The 27,902-nt window shown below is 40.8% G+C and overlaps 2 protein-coding genes across 3 annotated transcripts in view; both read left to right on the forward strand.

Annotated features, from left to right (window-relative positions):
- Positions 1-640: 640 nt before the first annotated feature.
- Positions 641-3,912, forward strand: IL20 (interleukin 20). 2 transcript variants are annotated; one of them, XM_032288607.1, is made up of 5 exons: positions 641-843; positions 1,137-1,202; positions 1,337-1,489; positions 2,231-2,305; positions 3,336-3,912. In XM_032288607.1, the coding sequence occupies exons 1-5, from the start codon at positions 685-687 to the stop codon at positions 3,411-3,413; spliced, it is 531 nt and encodes a 176-aa protein (XP_032144498.1). In that variant the 5' UTR covers positions 641-684; the 3' UTR covers positions 3,414-3,912. The 2 variants fall into 2 exon arrangements, with proteins under 2 accessions (XP_032144498.1, XP_032144499.1); XM_032288608.1 differs by lacking the exon at positions 2,231-2,305 and having other exon boundaries at positions 670-843; positions 3,336-3,578.
- Positions 3,913-5,899: 1,987 nt separating this feature from the next.
- Positions 5,900-27,902, forward strand: part of IL24 (interleukin 24) — a 32,778-nt gene continuing 10,775 nt past the window's right edge. The window contains exons 1-2 of the mRNA XM_032289496.1: positions 5,900-5,949; positions 21,558-21,614. Of these exons, the coding sequence (XP_032145387.1) occupies positions 5,900-5,949; positions 21,558-21,614 (107 nt within the window). The remainder of the gene's footprint in view (positions 5,950-21,557; positions 21,615-27,902) is intronic.

Below are 27,902 nucleotides of genomic sequence, written 5' to 3' on the forward strand. Positions count from 1 at the left end.
GGGGCTGATTACCCATCACGTCTTGCCTTTCCCTGGCAGTAGGCTTGTTATGAAATCATTGACTTTCTATTTGCCTCTAGGGCTTAAGTGAATCTGTTATCCTCAAATAAACTATCTGATCTCAGACAAATGCCAAACAACGCTCAGTTCCTTTACCCTGTGGGTGGCCATAAAATCCAGACAATTTCCCTCCAGGTGTTTTTGATGGCGCACCCACAGCTTTCGTGAGATTCCGTTTCTCCCCAGTTGCCCTGTGAGTCTGAGGGAGCTGAAGGGTGAGCTACATTGGCATTCTGGAAGGGAAGGCTATATGCGTCAATTCCCCAAAACAAGTTTTGACATTTCCCCTGAAATGTCATCCTCTGTCTAGTCACTGCAAGTGCCTGCTGTTCCAGGCCTTACCTGAGGGGTACTGACAGCGGAGCCAGGATGGGGACAGAATAAAGGAGCCACAACCTGTGGCACCAACTTGCACTCAAACCCTGAGCTCAGACCTGAAAGCTTCTCTTCACGGGAGACTCGGCAGTTTTTCTTAGTAAGTTATGTGGATGAACCACACTGTCTGAGGCCAATTAAGCCTGTTTGGTTTTCCCCCAGTGGACACCTGGAAGAGGGGGAAATCAGTAAGTCATGCTCTTTTCTTTGAATTCCTAGCTCCTGTGGTCTCCAGATTTCAGCCATAAGATGAAAGCCTCCGGTCTTGCCTTCAGCCTTCTTTCTGCTGCATTTTATCTCCTCTGGACTCCTTCCACTGGACTGAAGACACTCCATTTGGGAAAGTGTGTGATCACCACAAACCTTCAGGAAATACGAAATGGATTTTCTGAGATACGGGGCAGTGTGGTACGTAGGCGGGTATCTATCTCTTCTGGACACCTCTTCTGTCCCCTCCTGGTCTGTTTCTCTTTCCTGGCAGTCCTGGCAGTGTGATCATGAAAAGAGACAGGCTGGGGACTCCTTACTCAGGGGATGTATTCCCTAGAAATAGCTGTAATTCATATATATAAAATGTTTTGGGAAAGGACACCTTCCGACACATTTGGTCCTTGGCAGGGCGGGGATGAGAGGTCTTGATATTGAAGACCCTGGCAGCAGTCACTGACCCATCCTTGCTTGTTTTGTCTTCTTCTGTTTAGCAAGCCAAAGATGGAAACATTGACGTCAGAATCTTAAGGAGGACTGAGTCCTTACAAGACACAAAGGTATGTGCTTGGCCCAGACAAACTCGGGGAGTAGGTGTGGAGTGGGAGCATCTCCATCACCCTGGTCTTGTCTCTGTTGTCCCCTCTCCCCTCACCAACATGCCTTTTTTTTTTTTTTTTTTTTTTTTTTGCAGCCTGCAGATCGGTGCTGCCTCCTACGCCATCTACTAAGACTCTATCTGGACAGAGTATTTAAAAACTACCAGACTCCTGACCATCATACTCTCCGGAAGATCAGCAGCCTCGCCAATTCCTTTCTTACCATCAAGAAGGACCTCCGGCACTGTGTGAGTGTGGGTCTTGGGTAATAGGATGCGTCTTAGCATATAGTTTCAATGGCTTAGCAAGCAAACTCTCGTTCCTACCCCCATTTAATGGATGGAGAAACTGAGTCCAAAAGTTCTAATAATCTGTGTTGAGATGTGTTACTAGGTAATAAGAACCCAGTTTTATTGACTTTTGGGTATATGCTCTAGGCAAAAAGTACTTTGCAAAGCCTTAAGAACTATAAGGTGCTAACTATTTGATATTAATGTTAACTCTGTTACCTTTGAAATTATACTTTTTCTGTAGGTGAGGTATCCTACATTAGTGCATCCTCTGTCTAGGCAGTCAGTTAATAGACTATTGAACTTGACCTCAGAATATGGTCTGAATAGGACCTAGGAATTCAATTCTTTTTCTTCTCCCATGGGGGCTCAAAGAGCTCTGGGATAGAGCTCCTAGACTGAAGCTGGGGGTTGCGAAGAGGCCAGCTGCAGTACAGGGATGGCAAATGCCTTCAGCACGGCCGGACTTCTTCTCAAAAAGAAGGAATGAGTTCCATGTTTCAGCTTAAAAGGTGGCTTCCTCTCCTAGCTGATGATGAACTTAATGATTCCAAATGGGAGGTCTGAAATAACTTTTCTATGGGACTCAGGATTCTCAGGGTTGTGGTGAAAGAGTAGAATTTGCAACTGCTTCATGTCAATGGTAAGGGCAAAACAAAAAGAATCTGTAATAAAATCTATTATTTGGGTCCTTTTCAGCATGCCCACATGACATGCCATTGTGGGGAGGGAGCAACGAAGAAATACAGCCAGATTCTGAGTCACTTTGAAGAGGTATATGTAATTTTGGCATTGATTGGGTTGGGTGTGTTTTAAGAACTGAGATCATAGGTGGGTGGGATGCATATTCAGGCTGTTAGAAATCCTGTAGCCTTCAGGTTCATAGCCCTCTGAAATCATGAGGACTAGCTCTTGCTTTAACCCAGGGGATACCCATCCAGGCTCTAGAAGAGTGCTCTCTCTGGGTGATGCTCTGGAAATGGAAAAAGAATGGCCACGACTCCATCAAGCCACTACAGAGACATCTGGATCTTTTAGCTGCACAAACCAGAGGCAATAGTTTTTCAATGTTCACACATTGTACATACCTTTGAAAACACTCACAATTTCACACACACCCATGCCATTCAGTTTCTCACCTTAACACCTTCTCATGTCTGTCAGGAAGGCCTGGAGTTCACTCCTCACTGACCAAATCTTACTCATCCTTTAAAGATTCAGCCTGGGCATCACTTTCAGGACGGCGCTGGCTGCTTCTCTCAAAGTTAGATGCCTCCCATATCATCCTGTGGGAACTTCATCCCTTTAGTCACCACACTACATTTTAGTTGCCTGTTTTTGCCAATATTCTCATGCAGCTGTGGATAGGGATTGTGCCATTCACCTCTGTATCCCTAGCCATCAGCCAGGTGATTGGCACAATCAGTTCAATCGATGTATGCACAGTGGGCAACCCCTACACACACACACACACACACACACACACACACACACACACACACACGTTTCTTAAAGAAAACAGCTTGATTGCTTTGATCTCTGTGATTCAAGAGTCTCAGGTTGCAGTTTTGCTTCTGCTACCTCCTTGCACCTCAGTGTCTGTACTTAAGATCAGGGTGATGAATTCAATGATTTCCCTTCCTTGTGTGAGATCTTGAGATTCTATAACTTCTTTAAGTGCTTCATCTTGAAAAGAATGCTCTGCTCACACGTGTCAGTAGACCTATCCATAAGAGAGAGGATTAACCCTGGAGCAAATGTTGTCTCATGAGTTGCTAACCAGATGGGTATGTGTCTCTTTCAGCTTGAGCCTCAAGCAGCAGTTGTGAAGGCTTTAGGAGAACTAGACATTCTTCTGCAATGGATGGAGGAGACAGAATAGGAGGAGGGTGACGCTGCTGCTAAGAGTACTCGAGGCCAAGAGCTCCAGTCCTCACTACCTGCAGAGGCATGACCCCAAACCAACATCTGTTTACCGTATTATTAGTGCTGGTCACAGTGTATTTTATTTATTGATTATTTGTGTCCTTCTGTGATTGTCTTTGTACTTTCCCAACCTTAATTGAGACCATACTTGTATAAGATTTTTGTAATATCTTTCTACTACTGGATATATTTATTAGTTAATATATTTATTTATTTTTCTATTTAATGTATTTATTTTTGTACTGGACATGAGACTTTAAAAAAATTCACAGATTATATTTATAGCCTGACTAGAGCAGGTGATGTATTTTTATACAGTAAAAAAAAACCTTGTATATTCTAGAAGAGTGGCTGGGGGGTTATTCATTTGTATTCAATTAAGGGCACATTTACCCACTGCCAGTGATGAGTTGTGGAAGAAGAAGTTTTGATGTGGAATTGCATATCTACCTTACGATTACTGACCATTCCCAGTAGACTCCCCAGCCTTATAACTGTGTATCTTCCAGCCAGGAATCCTGCATGGCCAGCATGTATTTCTACAAATAAAGTTTTCTTTGCATAACATTTGCTTGGAGTTTGCAAATGTTTCAGGAGCAGAGACCATGTTGAGGATAAGCTTGAATCTCATTTTGCCCCAGGCCTTCCTTCTGCTTTGAGGAAGAAGATGTAGGAACCTGGACCTTTTTTCTCCTGCAGAATTCATCCCCAGCTCTACCTCCTAATTCACACAGCTCTGACCCCACAACGGCTCTCCACTCAAAAGGACTGTGACAGAGTGAGGGGCTTCAGCCATCTCTGCGCTCACCTCATTGGCTTGGAGGACTGTCCTTTCTATACCCCTGTTTTCTTTCTCACCCCATACTCTTGCAACACAAATTACAATGTGCATGAGGTTCTATTATAAAGGCTAAAAACACACAGGTGCAAAGTATAGGTCTAGAGTTGCCCGGGGAGGTGTATGAGCCCTCTTTTGAGCCCCTTTCATTTTGGATTCTGTCCAGCCTCAGACTTTAGGTTGTTACCAGATCAAGTCTTTATCTTTGTGTCCAATTATTAAGCCAGTGTTTTCTTTCCGGGCTCCCTTCAGGTTGAGTGTCCCTGGACCCTGAGGAGCCAGAGTTCTGGCCTGGCCTAGTTCTCCCCTTCTTCCTCCACCTCACTCTGAAGTGCACCCCCAGTTTAGTTGCTTAGTTTTCTCAGTCTCAGAAACAAGTCTCAGGCTGATTCCCTAGCTCGTGAAGAGAACCCTCCTTACCGCTTTAATTTCTGCTCCCTGTTCTTAGCCCAGGCCTTGATGTAGTTTCAATGACTTTCACTTTTAATAACTCTCATTATACAAGTAACAATTGCCAAATAGAAAAAAAAAATGGAAAAAACCCATATAAATATAAAGAAGAAAATTAAAATCACCCATAATCCCACCACCTGCAGACAACCACTTTTAAACATTTATGCTTATTTTTTCCAGATCTTTTTTGAGGGTTCAAATCGTAACTTAGGTCTAGTTACCTGAGTGATTTGATGGGGCAAAACTGAACTTTATTTGGACTTAGTTTCTTCCTTTAGGAAACAGAAAGGTAATACCTACTTTACAGACTGATGGAAAGGTCTTTTACGTTCCTCTGATTTTTTCCCTTGCTTTTGTAAGTTCATACCCCCCATTATCGTTGCCCATTTTCTATCAGGTTTTTACCCCTTATCACCCTTTTTCTATCAGATTTTTCAGTTGTGTGTTTCCTGATTCTCTCTGACCAATCTGATAAAAAACTTGACTTCACCTCTCAAGAAATAGAGTTAAGAGGTCAACTTCATGGAACTCAGTGCTAAAATTAAAATAATCACCTCCAAGAAATGCTACATGGCAAGGAGGAAGCTGGTTTCATCTGCTAAGGATGTAGCGAGTGTCTCCCAGATGGCCCTGAGTTTGACCACAGGGCTGAAGACACAGCTCCTCTATTTGCTTCTTAGAAGGGAGCTTTTTTGTTTTGTTTTTTGTTTTTGTTTTTGTTTAGACAGGTCTTGCTCTATTGCCCATGCTGGTCTTGAACTCCTGGACTCGAGCAATCCTCTCGCCTCAACCTCCTGAGTACCTGGGATTAGAAGTGCATACCGCCACACCCAGCCAATTTTTGTACTTTTTATAGAGATAGCCTGTTGCCCAGGCTGGTCTCGAACTCCTGAGCCCAAGCGATCCACCCTCCTTGGTCTCCCAAAATGCTGAGATTACTAAGGCACCATGGCCAGCCATAGGAAGCATTTTTGACTCTTCTGAAAGTCTGGACGATAGGAAGCCTTGGTCCTTTGGGACTCCATGTCCCTGTGTTGCCATTGACTTGTTACCCTTTGCCTGCCTATTCCTCTTCTCTGCAGAACTCTGCTCCAAGTCATTTGTCTCTTCTCTCCTTGACTTACCATAGTACTGCATGAGGAAATTCAACAATGTTGAAGAATGAGGAATTCAGCAATGGAGACGTCAAACTAGACTGGAGGTAAAGGCAAAACTGCATGAAGACGAGACCATTAAGGACAGACACTAAAGAGTGGTTTATGACAGTCACTTCAAATTACAATAATTAAAAATGATCATTGTCAATTATTAAGCACTTAGCATGTGCCAGGCCCTGAAGTGGAAACTTCACATATAGTACATTATTGAATCCTTAAAACAACCCTAGTCTTATTAAAACAACGAATTTTATTACCAGTTTGCAAATGATAATGTGCTCAGAAATGGTAAGTAGTTTGTGCAAGGTTTTATAGTGAATAGAAGTCAGAACCAAGATATGAATGTGGGTGGTCTGATACCACAGCCCTACGTACTTTTCCACTTTTTTGTCCTTTTTCTGAACAATGTCATCTGTGTTCAGAAGCACAGCAGAAAGGAATAATGAGCTTTGGTTTCCTAGAGACAGGAGTAAAATTTCTGACTCTGACTCTCAATATCTTGGAGAAGTGACATCACCACCTTCAGTTTTTCACCTGCAAGGTGGGGATATTACTTACCAGACTGAATGAATATGAGGACTAAATGAGATTGCAATAGCTAATTTGTACCAGTACTTATTATATAAGTATTATAAATGCGTTGCAAATATCTGCTCATCTAATTTGCACAAGAGCGTGATGAGATAGTTCCGTTATTATTTCCATTTTGCAGATGAAGAAATTGAAGATGAGAGGTAAAATATCGTGTTCAAGTTCACTAGCTACCGGTGGTAGAGATAAAGTATGAATGCAGGTGGGAAGACTGGAGAGCCATGCTTTAAACCACCTCACTTTTCTGGATGGATAGAATGCCCAGTACATAGTAAGCACCTGACCAAGCCAGGTGCAGTGGCTCATGCCTATAATCCCAGCACTTTGGGAGGGTGAGGCAGGTGGGTCACCTGAGGCCAGGAGTTCGAGATCAGCTTGACCAACATGGAGAAACCCCATCTCTACTAAAAATACAGAATTAGCTGGGTGTAGTGGTGCATGCCTCTAATCCCAGCTACTTGGGAGGCTGAGGCAGGAGAATCACTTGAACCTGGGAAGCAGAGGTTGTGGTGAGCCGAGACTGTACCATTGCACTCCAGCCTGGGCAACAAGAACAAAGCTCTGTCTCAAAAAGGGGAGAAGGAGAAGGAGGAGAAGGAGAAGGAGAAGGAGAAGGAGAAGGAGAAGGAGAAGGAGAAGGAGAAGGAGAAACCATCTGACCAATAGCAGTTCTGGCCATTATCAGAGGAAAATGATGAGACTTCCTGCCAAGCTACAGCACTAACAATTAACTTTCTGGTGTAACTTATCTCTGTGACATCTGTGTTGAATTTTATTTTTCTTTCTTTTTTTTTTTTTTTTTTTTTGGGGACGGAGTTTCGCTCTTGTTACCCAGGCTGGAGTGCAATGGCGCGATCTCGGCTCACCGCAACCTCCGCCTCCTGGGTTCAGGCAATTCTCCTGCCTCAGCCTCCTGAGTAGCTGGATTACAGGCATGCGCCACCATGCCCAGCTAATTTTTTGCATTTTCAGTAGAGACGGGGTTTCACTGTGCTGACCAGGATGGTCTCGATCTCTTGACCTCGTGATCCACCCACCTCGGCCTCCCAAAGTGCTGGGATTACAGGCTTGAGCCACCGCGCCCGGCCTGAATTTTATTTTTCTATAGGTCGAAATCTTGTTTCTTCAACAAGCAGAACATAAGTTCCTTTGGAGATGACAAGATAAATATGCTAAATCTCAGGTTGACCTATCAGCTCTGGTTAGTATTAGCAGTTAGACCTTAAATAGGCCACTCCCCCTCTCTGGAGGGAGTATATATTCTGCTGAGAGACTAAATATACAGACAGACAGTGGCCAAGTCACCTCTCAAAATAGAACTCTGACCCGCAATCTGCAACAATCAGCCTAGGAAACCAATCCGTTATCTATAGCAAACAGGCTGGGGAGGCAGCCTATCTACGGCTGGCATTCATATTTTACCTCACTATGTGAGACTCGCAGGAAGTAAGATTATTATCACTAGCAATGAGTCCTGGAAGCAATAACGCCGGTAACGATTGGCCCCAAATGGACAGGACTTGATTAATAATTGAGAGCTTCCCTAATTTTCATCCCTGCTTCCAACTTAGGATCAGCCAGAGAAAGTAAAAAATATAAACCTCAATCACATAGGTTGCCCGCTTCTGGTCAGCATGCCTACAGCTTCCCTATGAAAACAGCCTTCAATCAGGGGATACCTGAAGCTTTTCTTTATTCAGCTCTGAAGCTCTCCCACTCCCCTGCGTGCCTTGTCATCTCCGCCAAAATACAGGTGATGATGGGTGACTCCCTCATTAGACCAATCTCTGAATCAATAGCCTTTGCCTGTTCTCATTTGGGTGGTTTTCGATGATTTCCACATGGCATTTGTAAAATGACAGGGTGGGAACAGATGATTCTGGGTTCTAGAAATTGGATATGTTACCACTGTACTGGGGAACCAGATACAGCTGCCACCACCACTGCCTTCCGTTGGCGAAAGGAGCCTGCATGATTTCTGTACCACTGGCTTTGGATTCAGAGTTCAGTGAATGCATCTGATTGTGCAGGCTGAGGCGAGGCCCTGTGCTCTGAATGACAAGGAGGCTGGACAAGCTTCCTCTGATGGGAGACGGGCTCTTTCTCAGGAGGGGCATCCCAAACTTAGGAATGAGGTCCATGCACAGGTGACCAAAAAGACTAAAAAAAGGCTACTGTATCCCTCATCTCCACCACGGCTTGGGGTTGCTCAGATTCCCTATTTGCAAGGATTCAGGTCTTTTCTAACATACTACATTGTAACTTGGTCTGCCTGTCCTTCTCCATATGGACGAAGAGCAAATGGACCATTCCCTCGCTGGACCCTTCAGTTCCTGGAGGATAGGGCCATTTTGTCTTTTTAGCTTTTTAGCCTGCTACACCCTACCCCAACTCAGCACAGTTGTTTGTTTGTTTGTTTGTTTTTTTAGAATAGCACATTGTAATGGAAATATGTGTGCCATAGTAAACTACATGCATATTCAGGGAGACAATGGAAGACAAAGATTTGTAAAGAAAAAGTATGGATGATCTCGTAATCGTTTCAAGATAATTGTCTTTAGGTACAAGGATCAATAACAAGGGTGATGCCAGTTCAAGGTTGTACAGGCAGTTGCTGGGCAGGTTTTCTTGCAGATGTATTTTCTTTTTTTTGTAAGATTGCAATGACCTTTGTGCCAGATTGCGGTTTCTACAGAATCTTTTGTGATAGTTTTTGTTTTTAGGCATTAATGCATGAGAGCTCTCCTTTTTTTCTTTTTCTTTTTTTAAGACAGGCTCTGGCTTTGTCATCCAGGCTTGAGTTCAGTGGTGTGTTCTCAGCTCCCTGCAACCTCTGCTTCCTGGGCTCAAGCAATCCTCCCACCTCAGCCTCCTGAGTAGCTGGGACTGCAGGTGTGTGCCACTACTCCTGGCTAATTTTTTGTATTTTTTGTAGAGACAGAGTTTTGCTATGTTTCCCAGCTTGGTGTCAAACTCTGAGCTCAAGCAACCTACCCGATTTGGCCTCCCAAAGTGCTGGGATTACAGGTGTGAGCCGCGACGCCCAGCAAAACTCTCTTTTCATTGCTTTCTCTAGCTCTATTTGTGAAATTTTGTTGTTTTTTAAAAAACATATGTAATTCCATTTTGATTCTGACAAAGTTCACATTTTCCCCATTTGATCTCAATCATTCTCCAAAAGCATCACTGTTAAGTCATCCTGTAGTGAGGTTTTGATATTCCTTGGTCCTGGGATAAGCCTGTCCTGGGTTGCTGGTCTGGTCCCACGTTAGACAAAGCGAATGGCAGCAAGAAGGCAGTGTTAAAACCCTTTTAACCACAATGTGAGCAACAAGAGAGGTTTGAAGGGAGTGGCTCTCAGGCTGGGTGTGCCTGGAGTCCACTGTTAAGTTATTTTTGTGTCTCACAGTCATTTGCTCTCATCTCGAGGTGCTGAGCCAGTATTATTCTGTCAGGAATTGCCCCTCTGCAAAATTTAGCAAGTAACAGATGCAAAGTTTAAAAAGAAAAATGCAAAGTAAAATTAATAGCAGTATGACAATACCAGTTTGCATATGGCTTTGAGCCATGAACCGAAGCTTAAAGGCAACCAATTGAATAAATCAAATGGCCACTATCCCGTCAAATGAAAACGGTGGGCATTAAGAGAGTGAGAGTCTCATTACAATATAGAGTCTTATTCTGACATCTAGAGAAAAGCTGTTAACAATATGAAAAAGACAACTTTTCAGCCAGGCGCAGTGGCTCACGCCTGTAATCCCAGCACTTTGAGAGGCTGAGGCAGGCAGATCACTTGAGGTCAGGAGTTTGAGACCAGCCTGGCCAACATGGTGAAATCCTGTATCTACTAAAAATACAAAAATCAGCCAGGTATGGTGGTGCATGCCTGTAATCCCAGGTACTCAGGAGGCTGAGGCAGAAGAATCACTTGAATCCAGGAGGCAGAGGTTGCAGTGAGCCAAGATTTCCATTGCAATGTCCTATTCTAAAAAAAAAAAAAATCTTTTTTTTTTTTTTGGAAAAAAACAAGACAAAACAAAACCTTTTTTAACTTTAAAAACAGCCATTTATTATTTGGATTAAATGTGTGATTTGTTCTGTAATATGGAGTACACTTTTCAGTTTATAGCCAGTCTTCACATGAGCAGATTCATACCATTGCAATACATAGGAGTTCATAAATAAAATTCTAATCAGGCAGTAACCAGCAAGTTTTTGAGTCAATAAAGTCTCAGTATTATATAGTTCTCTTCATCAAAGATGAGTCTCTCAGGTTTCAGCAATAATTTGACTGGCTCCTTGTAATGCCATTAGCATATCAGCCGCTTCTTTCCTGCGCTGTGCTGTGTCCTCAGATTCAGTTAGAAGATCATCCAATAAGGATGTACAATGGTGTAATCTCAGTTTACTGCAATCTCCGCCTCCTGGGTTTAAGCAATTCTCCTGCTTCGGCCTCCCAAATAGCTTGGATTAGAGGCCCCTGCCATCACGCCCAGCTAATTTTTTTCTGTATTTTTTGTAGAGATAGGGGTTTTACTATGTTGGCTAGGCTGGTCTTGAACTCCTGACCTCGTCATCTGCCCTCCTCCCAAAGTGCCGGGATTACAGGCGTGAGCCCCGCAGCTCTATTTTTAAAATAAAAGTCTACCACCTCATCCCTAGTCCCCCTGTTTTCTGTTTCTTCTGGTGATTGCTGCCATAATTCTAAGTTAATTACTTTTACCACTATTTAAGTTATCAACCTTAGCTAGTATATTTTCAAACTCTCACTTTGAAAAATGAGAACTTATATTCTAAGCCCAGTTTTCATTTTGTTTTTGTGTTTTTGTTAAGAAAATAAAACAATACTCAAATACAAAAAAAAAAAAAACCACCATTATTAATAAAGACTGAATCTAAAAGCAAGATAATGGGAAGTATTTTTTAAACATATATCAAATGCAGTTGCTTCTTATTTGTAAATGACCGTTAGCTAATTTTTTCATGAGTTAAAGGCTTTTGGCCTTTGCAAGAAAACAGATAATCCACCCTGCTCTGCAAACCGGGCCTTGCCCACAGGAAGTAGTACAATAAATGGCGGAAGAATGACTGAATATAGCCACTCCCTTATTTCACTGAAAGATTGAGAACAGAAAAGGTGTCATTTGCCAGTTCAATTCAACTGTCAGGAGCACAGTGAGTCAATCACTTAACGGGAAGAAGGAAAGACTCAGAGGCCTGGAGGCAGGAAGCCATGAATTGTTAGAGCCCTCACACCTTTCTGTGGACACTCTTAGTCTTACTGAATGTTAGAAGTGGGAGGAAATGTCCTGATCATAGAGAATGTGCAGATCATTTTTGAGGGTCCAGAGAGGAAAAGTGATTTGCCAAAGGTTACACAGGGACTTATGACCAAGTTGGCATTAAAATTCAATTCCTGGCTGGGCATGGTGGCTTATGCCTGTAATTCCAGCACTTTGGGAGGACGAAGCAGGTGAATTGCTCGAGCCAGGAGTTCGAGACCAGTTTGGGTAACGTAATGAGACCTTGCCTCTAGAAAAAAATATTTAAAAATTAGGTGAGAGGATCTCTGGAGCCCAGGAGACCAAGGTTATAATTAGCCATGATCTTCCACTGCATTCCCAACTGGGCTACAGAGTGAGCCTCAAGAAGAAAAAATAAAAAAATCAAAATCAGATTCCTGTACTTCCAGTACCAGTAAACCTCAGTTCAATTCAAGATCTAAATGTTATCCAGATTACAAATGAAGGACATATTTATCTATAGATGACATGATTGTCTAGGTAGAAATATATAATGGAATTCACAAAAAGCAGCTAACCAGGTGCAATGGCTCATGCTTGTAATCCCAGGACTTTGGGAGACTGAGGCAGGAGAATAACTTGAGCCCAGGAGTTCGAGACCAACCTGGTAGATAAAGTAAGGCACCATCTTTACAAAAAATTAGCCAGGTATGGTGGCAAGCATCTGTGGTCCCAGCTACACAGGAGGCTGAGGTGGGAGGATCACTTGGGCCCAGGAGGCTGAGGGTGCAGTGTGGCATGTTCCCATCACTGCACTCCAGCTTTGGTGACAGAGCAAGACCCAGTCTCAACAACAAAAGCAACGAGAACTAATAAAAAAAGTTTAGTGAAGTTGCAGAATACAAGATTAATATACAAAATCTAATCATATTTCCATACACCAGCAATACACTATTGGAACTTGAAATTAAAAAAAAAAATCCTCATTACAATAGCATAAAGAAATGAAAATATTTGGGGATAAATTAGGGACAGAAGTTTCAAAAGATCTCTACGAAAACTGCAAACCATTGCTGGGAGAAATTAAAGATGATCTGAATAATAAATATATACCATATTAATGGGTTAAAAGATTCAACATATTAAGATGTTCTCTCCAAATTGATCCATAAACTTAAGGCACTCACAATCAAAATTCCAGTGGCTTTGTTTTAGGTAAATTTTATAAGCTGATTTTAAAATTAATGTAAAATGAAACATTTTAAATGGCCAGAATAACTTTTCAAAAGAACAAAATTGGAGGATTAATATTATCTGATTTCAAATTTATGTAAAGCTATGGCAATTCAGACAGTACAGTATTGATGTAAAGATAGAAGATAGACAAATAGATCAATGGAACAAAACAGAAAGTGGTTTTTTTTTTTTTTTTTTTTTTTTTGAGATGGAGTCTCACTCTGTTACCCAGGCTGGAGTGCAGTGGTGTGATCTCGGCTCACTGCAACCTCCACCTCCTGGGTTCAAGCCATTCTCCTGCCACAGCCTCCCAAGTAGCTGAGACTACAGGTACATGCCACCACACCTGGCTAATTTTTAATTTTTTAAAGTAAAGATGGGGATTCACCATGTTGGCCAGGTATGGTCTCAAACTCCTGACCTCAGACGATCCGCCCCCATCAGCCTCCCAAGGTGCTGGGATTACAGGCATAAGCCACTGCACCTGGCCAGAAAGTCTTGAAAAGACCCAAGTACGTATGGACAATTGATTTTCAACAAAGTACAAAGGCAATTTTGTTAAGATAAAATAATCTTTTAAAGAGGTAGTGTTATAGTCGTTGGATATCCAAACAGCAAAAAAATAAAAACAAACAAAAAAGCAAAACAACAACAGCAACAACAAAAACCCTTGGATTATCCCTCACTTCATAATTAAAACTTAACTAAAAATGGACCCTGAATCTAAACGTACAACTATACAACTTCTCAAAGAAAATTTTTATGACTTTGGATTAGTCAAAGATTCCTTAGACGTGATAGCAAAAGCACAATCTATAACAGAACAAATTGATAAGTTGTACTCCATCAAAGTTAACAATTCCTGTTCTTCCAAAGACATGCAAGAAAATGAAAGATAATCCATAGTCAGGGAGAAAATATTTATAAATCCTATATGTGATAAAGAACTTGTGTCCAGAAAACATAAAGAATACTCGGAACTCAATTACAAGAAAACAATGCAATTTTCTAAATGAGCAAAAGATTTGGACACCAAAGAAGATAAATATCCTCCCCCTGCTCCTGCCAAAATACACAGGAAAAGATGCTCAACATCATTTTTTAGTACACAAATCAAATTAAAGCCACAATAAGATAGCATACCTGTTAGAATGGCTAAAATGAAAAAGAATGACCACACTAAGTGTTGGAGAGGTTGCGGAAGAAATAAAACTGTCTTATACTGCTGATGATAAGAATGTAAAATGGCACAATCACTTTGGAAAACAGTTTCGTGGTTTCTTAAAAAGCTATACCACCCAACCATTCCACTTCAACATATTCATCCAAGAGAAAAGATAGAATACGTTTATACAAAGACTTATAATTAACGTTCGTGTCAGCTTTATTTTTAGTAGTCAAAAATTTGAAACAATCTTGATGTCATTAACAAGCTAATAGATAAACAAATTGCTGTAGATATGTGCATTGTCTTGACGGTGGTGAAGGTTTTACAGGTGTATACATATGTCAAAACTTATCAAACTGTATATTTTAAATTGTGTAGTTTATTGCATACTAATTATTGCTCAGTAAAGCTGTGAAAAACTCAATTCAAGATAATTTCTTTTCTAGGCATTGTGGATGTTAGAAATGCATAAAGAGAGTATGTGGGAGGGCAGTCACTGTCCAGCAATATGAGGCCTAATGTGATTGAGGCAAGACATTCATTCAGGGAGGCCAAGGAAGACTTTCTGAAAAACAGATCCTTGGATTGGACTTTTAAGTCCAATTTGATGTCAATGAGTGGCATGGAAAGACAGGGACCTTGAACTCCTGCTAGCCCAAGGAAGTGGCTCAATCCTGAACTAATATCAATATTCTCTATCACAATTATAGCATACAGTAATTCAAAATACTTTTATTTAAGTTATTTAATTTGCTTCTTTGTGTACCACCTCCCTATGAAAGTGATTGAGAGAGGCTTATATGGACACATGCAATACAACAAAATTAAGGAAAATAGATGAAATACTTGGAATACAGACAATATAGTAGTATTGAGCTAAGATCATTCCACAAAGGATACATGATAAGGTTCTAAATCATAAGTTGGTAGAAGGATTAAAATTTGGCTCTGAATTTTCTAACGGATAGAACAAAGGAGAATCATGATCATTGAAAAACATACCAAGCATTTTTTTTTAACCAATAACTTGGAAAAAGAAAAGAAAAAAAGAACAACAACTTACCAAGCACTTTGTCAAGGTTCTCTCATTCAATCTGCACATACCCTGAACAGTGGGCCTGTCTTTCCTACCCATGGCAGAGATCAGTGATTACTGGAACTGTTATGCAGGTGGTTAATATGTGGAAGTAGCTCCCTGTTTGTCTTGCATAAAGGAGGGAATTGCTGCTGGTCTTTAAATGAACCTTTTCACTGAGAAGGATTCAGAAAGAATCTGAAAAATTATTTTCAGAGACAGAAAACCAGCTTTGGGGCCGGGTGCTGTGGCTTATGCCTGTAATTCCAACACTTTGGGAGGCCAAGGTGGACACATCACTTAAGGCCAGGAGTTTGAGACAAGCCTGACCAACATGGAAAAACCCCATCTCTACCAAAAATACAAAACTTAGCCAGGAGTGGTCATGGACCCCTGTAATCCCAGCTACTTGGGAGGATGAGTCAGGAGAATCTCTTGAGCCCGGGAGGTGGAGGTTGCAGTGAGCAAAGTTTATGCCACTGCACTTCAGCCTAGGCAACAGAGTAAGACTATCTCAAAAAAAAAAAAAAAAAAAAAAAAAAAAGGAAAGAAAGAAAGAAGGAAAAGAAAACCAGTTTTGGATCATCTCGATCTATGATTAGATCAAGATGATATGGAAATAGTAATTCCCTAGCTTTCTTCCAGAAGCAAATGTAAATCCACCTCAGAGGAAGATAATATTATTCCAATATGAAAAAATCTGAAGGTATTAGAGAGGTAACAAGATAGGCATCACTATAGTTATGGCCAAGGTTTGGGAGATGAAAACTCACAGGAGTGAGCCAGTGTTGGGGGCTGTTTTTCCTCTAGGGATGTAATCTAAATTCACAAAAATTAATGCAAGTTTGGAAGACTGAAAGTCTGTGAATGAAGGTATTTTTCTCAGAGTCTGCTAAAGGAGGCTCTGCTAACCTCCTTTCCAGGCTTGGGTTGGGATATCAAAGTGCTACAACCTAAGAGTGAAACTGCCTTTGCAAAAATTTATGACAGTGAGAGAAATCTGTTAGAAAAATTATACAGTAAAATAAATCTGACATAATTGACTCAATCTTTTTTCTAAACTTCAAGCTTCCCTTGTTGATTCCTAGGCATAAGCCAAGCTAACTATGGGAGGAATTTAATTTACAGTTTTAACTTTAAAACGAAGATGATAATATCCACTTCCTGAACTTGCTCCTTGTTCAGGACTGAAACTTGCTCCTGGCTCCTTCACAGGACTGAAACTACCTGTGTAAAACTAAAATTAGCAATAAGGTTAGAATTACAGTTCAGGAGTTATGTAGCCAGAGGTCACAAAATTTGTAACCTCCCCAATTGCTTTTATAGATAACATCACTGTTGTCAAACCTAAGATTGATAGTTGAGGTATTTTTCAGATCCTGCATTTTGACAGACCAGCTGATGGTCCACCTGAACCAGTAACCCATACCAAGAAACTTGCCATCTGGTCTTGTGACCCCCCCACCCACAAACTCACTCAGCATAAGAAGACAGCTTTGATCCCCTTTGATTTCATCACTGACCCAACTAATCAGCATTCTCCATTCCCTAGACCCCTGCCTGCCAAATTATCCTTGAAAAGCCCTAGCCTCTGAGTTTTTGAGGAGGCTGATTTGAATAATAATTACTCCTATCCATTTGCTTGGCTGTCTAGCCTGTGATTATTAAACTCTTTCTCTGCTGCAATATCACTGTCTTCATGAATTGGCTTTATCTGTGCAGTAGACAAGAAGAACCCATCTGGTGGTAACAGGAGGAATGGTAATTCATAAATAGACTAGTTATACCAGGGACAGAAAACCAGCTTTGGATCATCTCAATCTATGATTAGATCAAGGTAATATGGGGTTACTAATCCCCTAGCTTCCTTCCAGAAGCAAATGTAAATCCAACTCAGATGAAGATAATATTATTCCTAGCTTAAAATTACTTTTATAATTTTCTCATATGCAATATCTGGAGCTCAAAGACAAATAACAAAGTATGAGAAGACAAAATAATGTGATACAAAATAATGAAAAAAAGTTATTTTTCAAAGAAAAATAATAGACAATAGAAAGAGATATACAGGGAGTGCAGATAATAGAGTTATCAGATACAGGCTTTACAGTAACTGTGAAAAATATATGCAAGGAAATAAAAAGCAAGACTATTTCAACAGAGAACTGGGAACTATAAAAAAACTTATTTGAAATTCTAGAGCTGAAAAGATAATATGAATTTAGAATTCAATGGATAAAACTTGACAGAGATTAGATATAAAGACAGAAAATATCCAGAAAAAAAAGAGAGGTAAAGAAATGGAAAATATAGAAAATAATATTTTAAAAATTGAACACAGTGAAGAAGTCTATATACATGTAATTGAATTCCCTGAAAAAGAGGCAGGAGAAAGTGTGGGGCAGAAACAATATTTCTAGAGATAATAACGGGGAATTTTAAAAAGCTGATAAAAGGTATAAGACCACAGATTTTAAAAACTTTACAACCCCAGTCAATCAAAGTACAAAGAAAACACATCTAGGCACATCATAGTAAAACTATAGAAAATTAAAGACAAAATTATAATTTTAGAAACAATCAGAAAAAAAGAAAAACTACTTTCAAATGACTAAGATTAGCAACTGTTTTCTCAACAAACACAGCGAAACCCATAACATAAGGAAATAATATATTTGAATTGCTGGGAGGAAGAAAGCAAGTAAAAAGAAGACAAGTACTGTCAATCTGAAATTCTATAACCAGAGGAGATATGCTTCATAAACGACGGTGAATGCAGATTTAATGCACCCTCTATTAAAATCTCAACTGGCTTTTCCCCCCCTCAATTGTAATAGCAGTACCAATGACTTTGCCACTGATGGAAATCACAAATATTTTCGATCTGTATTAGTCAGAGTTCTCCAGAGAAACAGAAACAGTAGTATATATGGATTATAGGGGCTGAGATGTCTTGAGATTCGCAGCTGGAAAGCTGGAGACCCAGGAAGGCCAATGGCATAGTTCTAGTTTAAGTATAAAGGCCTGAGAACCAGGAGGGCCAATTTTATAAGTTCCAGTCTGAGTACAAGACAGAACAAAGAGAGAAGCATGATCATTACAGAACATACCAAGCATTCTTTACCAATGGCTTGGAAAAGGAACAGAAAAAAAGAACAACTTACCAAGCACTTTGTCTAGGTTCTCTCATTCAATCCTCACATATCCTGAACAGTGGGCCTGTCTTTCCTACCCAAGGCAGAGATCAGTGGATTATGGCCCAATAAGGCTATTATTAAAAAATGAAGATGAAATACTTTCAGATCATCAAACATTAGGGGAAAATAGAAATACTTATTTAATGCACGATGATTTTAGAACAAAATGATTTGGCTTACTAGAAAATGATTGTATTCCCATTATTTTCATTATTATTGTTAATCAAAAAAGAGCTTGCTCAATGAATTTGGTCCTGAAGCTTTCATGTCATATTCTCTTATGACTTGTTTTGGTATTAGACTCCTGTTATCATTTTAAAGCAATTTTATAGTCTCCTGAAACAGATTGGTAAAAACTGGGATTAACTACAGTATATTTGGTTGTTTCTGTCCGGGTTACTATTGTGAACACTTTATCAGGTAGTTGTCTTTTAAAAATCGTATAGTTAAAGGGTGAAAAGTCGCTTATAGTTGTCTGGACTCTCTGATCCAAGCTCTTTTTTGTTGGGGAAAAGTATTGAATGTAGCACAGTAATACATAAAAATAAAATTAGCAATTGTTCACAATAGCTACCTCTTTCATTTTTATTTTTTCCTTCAATATTAAAAAAAAAATAGACAGGGGGATCTCTCTATGTTGCCCAGGTTGGTGTCAAACTCTTAGGCTTAAGGGATCTGCCTGCCTTGGCCTGCTCAAAGTGCAGGTATGAGCCACTGCTCCCAGTCAATAATAGCTTACTTTTTCTAGTGCTTACTAATGTATCCAGCTCTCTTTTTGTGCTTTGTATTTTCTCATTTAACTCTCATAAATACTTATGAAGTAGGTGGTATTGTTATTTCCACTTCACAGATGAGGAAACCAAATCAAAGAGGAATCAAGTAATGTATTCAATTATTTTAATAATTATTCAAGGTCACATAGCTAGTAAGTTGCAGAGCCAAGAATACAAACACACAGTGTGACTCCACAGTCTGCAGGTTTTTCCAGCACACTGTACTGCCTCGCAAGTATTTATAGCTGGAGTCAGAGATCTGGGATGAATTCTAGGTAGTTCCATTTTCTAGTTCTATGAGCTTAGGCAAACCATCAAATTTCTCTTTGCCTTGGTTTCATAATCATAAAACAGAGATAATATCTGCTCTGTCTTATAGGTTTTTTGTGGGTATCGAATTGTAGAAGTACTTTGTAAAGCATTACACAACCAACTGGCTCACTGGACTGAGCTGAGATTCTCCTGCTCCCTGTCTCAAAGAAACGCAGCCAGTAGAGCCATCACCTCTTCCCCTACAAGTATTCATTTGCCGCCACTGAATTACAGTGAGACTGAAGAACTTTCTGCGGAAAAGGCTTGAACTCTGTTCACACATGGGATGCAACACTCACAGGCATGGCTGATAGATCAGAGCATATAGAATCCTGATTACAGGGGGTTAATGGCAATCCCTACCCCTTGAAGATGATTTACCCTGAAAAAGAAAGGAGTGTGACATGGTGGGCTGTGCTCAGGAGCAGCAGTCAATATCACTGATATTGATGAATTCTAGTCCTGTGTTACCAGAAACTCCTCCAAACCAACCACTATGGAGGTCTGTGGGCATCCTGGGACCAAGAAGGGCTCAGAGTGTACATTGATAAATCAGCTTCACTGAACTCTTCGACACTTTGGACTCAGTCTCCCTATTAGGGTGAATGTGACCTTACAACATTTTTTGGCAGGAGCAAATTAGCACTGAGAGGCTGCTGAGGAGAACCCTCTTCTCACCACCAGTGGAGGCATAGATGGAGCTTGCAATAGCTGGTTCAGCCAGCCTTGAAAACACAGACTACTTCATGGGCTTAAAAGAAATGTCCCTTTGGGAATTCTCAAAACACTCTAGGGACAGACTCTGTAAGAGCCTGCTATGTTTATATGAGCAGATGGAACCACAGAACTTCAAGCTTTTTATTTCTAATTTTTATTCACAGGCTGCGGAAATGTGAACATTCAGGTTATGCTGTTCCAAATTATTTTTATTATTTTATTGTGGGAAAAGAGAATTCAGTTAACCAGGATCAAGCAACAAAATCCACTTCCTTGTGGGATCATCTCTCTGGGCTGGGAAGAGGGATGGTGACTTTTCAAGGTAGGGATCACTCCACGAAGGAAAACACCCTTTCTTCATTTTCACAAGTAACACATTTTCCAAGAGAATATTTTTTGGAAGTTGAAGGTGGAGTTTAAATGGAAAGCCCCACCCACTGTTGCTGGAAGCAACTTCTCCTCTTCATCCTTTCTTTGACTTATGATGCTTTCCTGGATCTGATTATTTAGTGTGGGCAAAGGCTGGAGGTGAGAAGCCAAAAGATAAGATTTCAATGTAAGAACCCAAGTCATTTTGCATTTTAAGTGCCATATGTAAGCTTTTTCAGGGACACAAACTCTAGTTGCTCTTATTCTGGAGCAAGCTCAGACCTGCCAGGCCTTAGCCTGCCTTTCTTTGCCAGTTTTAAAATCCATGTAGTAAGTGAGTGTGTGTGTCGTGAGTCTTGGTGTGTAAGAGCATGTGTGTGCACGTGTGTGGGGGGGGGAGTGAGGGGCTGTTGGCTCATCCTAAACTTTTTACTAGCATCTTAGGCTTCTGCAAATAGAAGGTCCTCTACATCAGGGGTCCCAAACTCCTGGGCCACAGACCAGTATCCACTTGTGGCCTGTTAGAAACCAGTCTGCACAAGAGGTGAGTGAGTGGAGCTTCATCTGTGTTTACAGCCACTCCCCATCCCTTGCACTTCCACCTGAGCTCTGCCTCCTGTCATGTCAGTGGCTGCATTAGATTCTCATAGGAGCACAAACCCTATTGCGAACTGTGCATGGGAGGGATGTAGGTTGCATGCTCCTTACGAGAATCTAATGCCTAATGATCTGTCACTGCCTCCCATCACCTCCAGATGAGGCTGTCTAGCGTAGATAAACAAGCTCAGTGCTCCCAGTGACTCTACATTATGATGATTTGTATAATTATTTCACTGTATATTACAATGTAATAATAATAGAAATAAAGTGCCCTATAAATGCAATGTGCTTGAATCGTCCTGAAAACTAACCCCCGACCCCTGTTTGTGGAAAAAATGTCTTCCATGTAACTGGTTCTTGTTGCCAAAAAGGTTGAGGACTGCTGCTCTCCATCGCTCCTACCAGGAACGAAAGACACTTTTCTGCAGGTAAGCTTTCAGTCTTCCATCCTTCATCCCTTCCAGAGCTTTCTTCCCATTATGTGACCCCTAAATGAACTGAGCAGCCAATTGCTAAATCCCGAAGTGGTCAGCATCATGCTATAACCTGACCTCACCCTGTTGAATGCATCATTAACTCCGTGTTCAAGGAGAAAGCAATGCTTTCCATTAAAGAAGGAATTTGAGAATCTCTGTGGCTTATAATGAGTTGATTAATAGCATATAGAATCACAATTTTACCTATAGGAGAGTCTAAATTCAGAGCTTTGTAGAGCATTATCTGTATCTATAGCAGTCTAAATTCATTTGCTCACAGCAAAGTCTAAATTCATTCTAAACACCTTTAAAGTGTTTATTCTGAACACTTTAAAAGTGTTTAGAATCCTTCTCCCTTCTAACATCCCCTCTGCATTAAGTTAGGCTAAGAGATGCTGTAGCAGCAAAGAATACCTTAATGTCACTCAGCAGCGTATTACAACAAAAGTTAGTTCTCATGTATTTTACATATGGAATACATGTTAGTATGGGGACTCTCCTCATCATGGATACTCAGGGACAGGCTTTAGGAAATGCTCCATCCTGTAATGATTATAGCATCCTATAATGCTGCCATCTCAATATGGCAGGGGATGAGAGGGTGTGGACAACTGTGTGCTGGCTCTTAAATGTTTCCTCCAAGCATGGCACGTGTTTCTTTCACTTATACTTCAATTGGTCTAAACAGCCACACGGGACAGTGAAGTGCAATTTTTCTGTGTTCACAGAAGTGGAAGACTATAAATGCGATGGAACAACTGCAATGTCTATCATACCTTTAAGTGGATATCCAGCCTAGAATATCTTTAGGTTTAAAAGTATTCCTGCGGTGATATTAACCCACCAAATGCAGATTTCAAATCATCCTGAACACTTCTCACATCGAATATCTTACTATTTGTTTATTCAACAAGCTGCTACAGTGTGCTGAGCCGTGTGAGCAAAAGAGAGGCCCATAATATCTGTTCCTTTGCCCTCCCATGATCTTAGCCCAGGAGAGAAAGAGAGCGAGAAGACCAAGTGCCACAAAAGAAGTTCAAATTGCTACACTGGTTACAGGTGACAGAAATTCCCTCTAGCTTTTGGGAATGGCTTCAAGGAATTGGCCTTGAAGTACTGCTAAAAAATTTTAATGTAAGTCTCAATCTCTCTTTCTAAATTGGTGTGTGTAAAATTATTTTATTCTTTTTTTGCAAATACAAAATCGCTTAAAGATGAACGCAAAAGCCTGTCAAGCCTGTAATCTTATTCCTTCAAAAAGGTGTGTGTGTGTGCATTACACATATGTACACACACATATATATCCTTATATATATCATTATGTATACATATATGCATATATGTATACTTATGCATACATGTACATGTAATCTGCTTCTGACAGTTAGCAACATATTCCATGTTTCTATGCTAATGCGATAAAGGGTGGGTAGCGTTTGGCTGATGGTGAGAACATTTCAGATCCGGTTGAACAGAGGAATGGAGGTGAAGATGAACCGCTCAGTTTGTCTGGCACCACGGTGTGTGGAAGTGTGAGAGAAAGCTGGGAAGGTGAATGGATTGAATGTGCACTGCAGGCTGGGGAATTTCAACAATTTTCAGTGGACAATAGTGAAACTAAAGATTTATTTAAATTTACAATAATTTCTCTAAAAGCCTTGCATTTTGTATAAAACTTGGAAAATACAGATGAGCTCTAGAGAAGGAAAGCTCCCATGATCTCACCACTCAAAGATAATCTTGTTAACATCTCAGCATTTATATTTCTAAATCATTTCGACACTTGTGCCCATTTTATCTTTTACAAAAGTGGGATCCTACTGCATATGCCATCTGTAACCTGATTTTTTTAAATCTAAAATTTTATAAAAGTTTTTTAAAGAATATAAATATAAATTATTTTGAGTGGTGGAATAGCATTCTATTACATGACTTTTACCCATAGAAATAACCAATTAAGGATAACACAAAAGGAAAAAGCAATTTAATTCTCCTCCTTAAGTACATTTCCTTTACCTGGTTTTGAAATTAAAAATTGATTCATGAACATTTAATGAACACTAATTTCACTAACATATACATTCTGTAAACCCCTCCAACCCACACAGCACATCCAGCAAATTGGATGCGTGGAAGGGTCTGCAAAAGTAGAACAAAAATGCAATGGGTGGTGGGGAAAGGAGGGAGGAACTTTCTTTATCAGAAACCAAAAATGATTTGAGGGCTGAGGAATAATATGATCAGATGTGTGCATTTGGAAGAATCTCCTAAATGAGGGAGAGGGATTTTAAAGAGGAAGGAGACTAGAAGAGAGTCTGTAAGATGGACAAGATAGGGATCATTTTCCTCCTTGGACAGAATGAGGCAGGTGGCACAGAGAAAGTAAGTGGCCTGTTCAAAGTAGCAGGATACGGCTGCTCGAGGGATGAGACTACGATATTCTCATCGTCAGACCCAGAACTCTGTCCTGTGCTGGCCTCATCACAGATTACAGAATCTGTAATTCCCTGACTTTCTGTGTCCAGATGGATGGTCATGGCATCACTTTATGGGATTTTACTCTTACACTGGGAACACGTGCAGAGCAGATTGGTGTTTAATAATGCCATTGGATGCAGGCCATGTCTCACAGTCTGTGGCCATTGCCTGAATAAAAATGAGAAATATTTGGCAAAGCTCTCTGGGCAAATAGCCTGCAAGACAATTTGACCTTGTACGTCATTAGATTTGTGAACCAGTCTAATGACATAGGAGTAATTATACTACTTGACTCACCCCAATACTTTCCACCACCAAAAGTGTGAGCTTTTTTCTCACACTAACCAATTCTCCAATTCTCGGTGGACACCAAGTGGATAGCTACAACTTAATTCAAATTTGACACTATTTACCACACTACCTGACACAGATAGCATCTGATCCTATGGGTTAAGGGTTTGGACTCACAAGACTGCTCCCATTTCAGACACCAACCACACATCCCAGTCATCACCTGTGCTTCTGACCAAACATATAAATCGGAGGTTCCTGTGACACTGTCTTCTGGTTTGAGCATATGCTAGAATGGCTCTCAGAACTCAAGAAAATAATTTACTTATTAGATTACCAGTTTACTATAAAAGGATACAACTCAGGAACAGCTAAATGGAAGAGATGCATTGGGCAAGGTATGGGGAAAGGAGCACAGAACCTCCATGGACCTGCACGTGTTCTCTGGGGCATCCCCTCCCAGGACCGGCACTTGCTCAACCCAGAAGCTCTTCAAATCTCTTCCTTTAGGGTTTTTGTGGAGGTTTCATTACATAGGCATGATATTAAATCATGGGCCATTGATCATTGACTCAGCCTTCAGTCTCCCTCCTCTTCCTGGAGGTGGGACGGGGTGGGTGGAGTGAGTAGGCTGAAAGCTACAATCCTCTCATCTCAAGGTTGGTTCCCTGGCAAACAGCCCCCATCCCTAGGCTATCCAGGAACCCCCAGCTGTCAGTCATGCATTAGCATAAAAAAGACACTATCACTGCTGAGATTCCAAGGGTTTTAAAAGTTGCCAAGAAAGGGAGAGGGTTAGGTCACACCAGCTACATAAAATTCACTATTACAAATGCTTACTAAACTCCTGCCCTGTGCCAGGTTCTGAGGGGAATTCTGAGATGGATAAAACTCAGTTCTGGTACCCAGGGAGTTCACAGCCTGGTGAAGAAGACACAACCAGAGTACAGGGAAGGATCACCTGGGTGCCATCAAAGAAGAGCCAGCAGCAGTCCTGGGAGCACAGGAGAGGGAAGATTAGCACTGTCCAGGAATCTGAAAACCTCCTTGTAGGTGTAGAGAATGGATTTGGATAAGAGGAAAGGGAGGGTCCTATTTTAAGAGTACAGTAGTCCCCTCTATCTGTGGTTTCACGTCTTCTGATTTCAATTACTGACGTCAACAGTGGTTTGAAAATAATTACATATAAAAAATTCCAGAAATAAACAATTCATAAATTTAAATTGCATGCTGCTCTACATAGCGTGATAAAGTCTTGTGCCATGCCTGCTCTGTCCTGCCTGGGACGTGAGTCCTCCCTTTGTCCAGTGCATCTGACTATCACAGTACAGCAGCACTTATGTTAAAGTTATCCTTATTTTACTTAGTAATGGCCCCACAGCACAAGAGTAGTGATACTGGCATATTATTATAATTGTTCTATTTTATTATTAGTTATTCTTGTTAATCTCTTTCTCTGTTTAAGCTTCATCATAGATACATACATATAGGAAAAGACATCGGATACATGGGGTTAGGTCCTATCTGCAGTTTCAGGCATTTGCTGGGTGTGATCCACTGAGCAACGGTCTTAGAACGTGTTTCCCATGGATAAGGGGGTCTACTGTATTGACTCTGACAAATGCCTGAGAACGGGATGTTATTTCATTCATGTCAGAACCCTTTTCCTGTCTTCCATTCTTTCTTCCTTTTTTTTTTTTTTTTAATGAATGGGAGGTTCTTACGTTGCCCAGGTTGGCCTTGAACACGTAGCCTTTCCTCTTCAAGTGCCAGGACAACTGGCCTGAGCTACCGTGGCTCCCTCTTTCTTCCTTTTAAAAACATTCTCCTTCAGAAAAAAACAAAACAAAACAAAACAAAAAAACGCAACCCTGGATATATAAGAGGCAGGGGGCAGGGTGACACAGGGGAAATGAATCCCAATCCTTTACTTGGATCTACTCAGAAGACTCTGTAACTACCATTTCCCCAACATGTACTATGCCATATATTTATTTGAATACTCATGTCCTTGTGACTCAAAATTGACGCTCTACAGGCTGTTGGAGGTACAGGATCCTGACTCTTGGGAGGCAGTCGCCGTTCGGAACTGGCCTTCTCTTGTGGTTCCTTTTTCTGCAATTGTACAGAAGGCTTGGCTTAGAAAGTTGAGACCCTGGCCCTTCTTCTCCCCTCCCCATACCCGTCTGTAGCCCTGTGGGATCAGTAGCACCCTAGGTCCCCTTGGGAGTCCTGAAGTTGTATTTAAATAGCTTGTTCCCATTGATTTCTATGAATTATTACATGAAAGAACAATCGGTGGTTCTCTCTTTTCTAGCAGCTTCCAGAACCACCTTCTCTTTGGTCCCGTCCAGTAACTATGTGGATGCCTAATGTGGAAGATACCAGTGTCTCCAGCAAGCGCCCCTCCGAGCTTTGTTTTTGCTGGTGAATTCCTAGTCAGGCTTCAAACTTCAGATCAAATGTCACTTCCATTGGGAAGCCTTCCCACACTGTGTCAGCACTGAGGGAGATTCTGCCTCACCTTGGTGTTGCCACAGGCTCCATGCTAATGGCACCTGTCTTAGTTTGCTTTTGGTTGCTTATAACAGAATACCTGAAATTCGGTAATTTATAAAGAAAAGGAATGTATTTCTTTCAGTTATGCAGGCTGGGAAGACGAAGGGCAAGGAGCCACATCTGATGAGGGCTTTCTTGTTGGTGGAGACTCTGCAGAGTCCCGAGGTGGCACAGGGCATCATATGGAGAGGGGGCTGAGTGTAATAGCACAGCTTTGCATTCTTCTTCTTATAAAGCCACCAGTTCCATTCGCATGATAACCCATTAATCCATGAATAGATTAGTCCATTTGTAAGGGCAGAACCCTCATGACCCAATCACCTCTTAAAGGCCTCACCTCTCAATACTGCCACACTGAGGATTAAGTTTCAACATGAGTTTTGGAAGAAATGTTCAAACCATAGCAGAACTCATGGCACAGTGTTGCCTTTTATCTGTCTGCAAGTGTATCTCCACTCTACTGAGTCATTAAAGCACAAGGACTGTGTCCTAATTTATTTTAAAATAGCGTTTAAAATATATAATTTACATACCATAGAGGTTATCTGTTTAAAGTGTACAGTTCAATTTTTTTGTAAATAGAGACAGAGAGTTGTGCAATCATCACCATAATCTAATTTAAAAACATTTTGTTACTCTTCAAAGAAACACTGTATTCCTTAGCAGTCACTCCCTTTCCTCCCACCTGCCCTATCCTTAACTCCCAGCCCTGGGCAGCCATTCATCTATATTCTGTCTCTATACATTTGCCTTTTCTGGACATTTACATAAATGTTTTCATAGTAATTTATTTTTTTGTACAGCTTATTCTGCCATTCAGTAGGTGCTTAGGAAATGTTTGTTCAATGAATGAATGAATGTACCAAAGATTGAGAAACTGCTCAGAAGTGTGGACAAGGGAAAGAATACCGG

This window comes from Sapajus apella, unplaced genomic scaffold (genome assembly GCF_009761245.1).
Source record: "Sapajus apella isolate SASKATOON/1434 unplaced genomic scaffold, GSC_monkey_1.0 scaffold22, whole genome shotgun sequence".
NCBI classification, from domain to species: domain Eukaryota; kingdom Metazoa; phylum Chordata; class Mammalia; order Primates; family Cebidae; genus Sapajus; species Sapajus apella.

What these genes read in the sequence shown, in the direction of transcription:
- IL20 (XM_032288607.1), top strand. Translation starts at nt 685, where the DNA reads ATGAAAGCCTCCGGTCTTGCCTTCAGCCTTCTTTCTGCTGCATTTTAT. An exon ending in AGAAGGACCTCCGGCACTGT is followed by an intron (nt 1,490 to 2,230) that starts GTGAGTGTGGGT and finishes GGTCCTTTTCAG; the next exon opens with CATGCCCACATGACATGCCA. An exon ending in TTCTGAGTCACTTTGAAGAG is followed by an intron (nt 2,306 to 3,335) that starts GTATATGTAATT and finishes TGTCTCTTTCAG; the next exon opens with CTTGAGCCTCAAGCAGCAGT.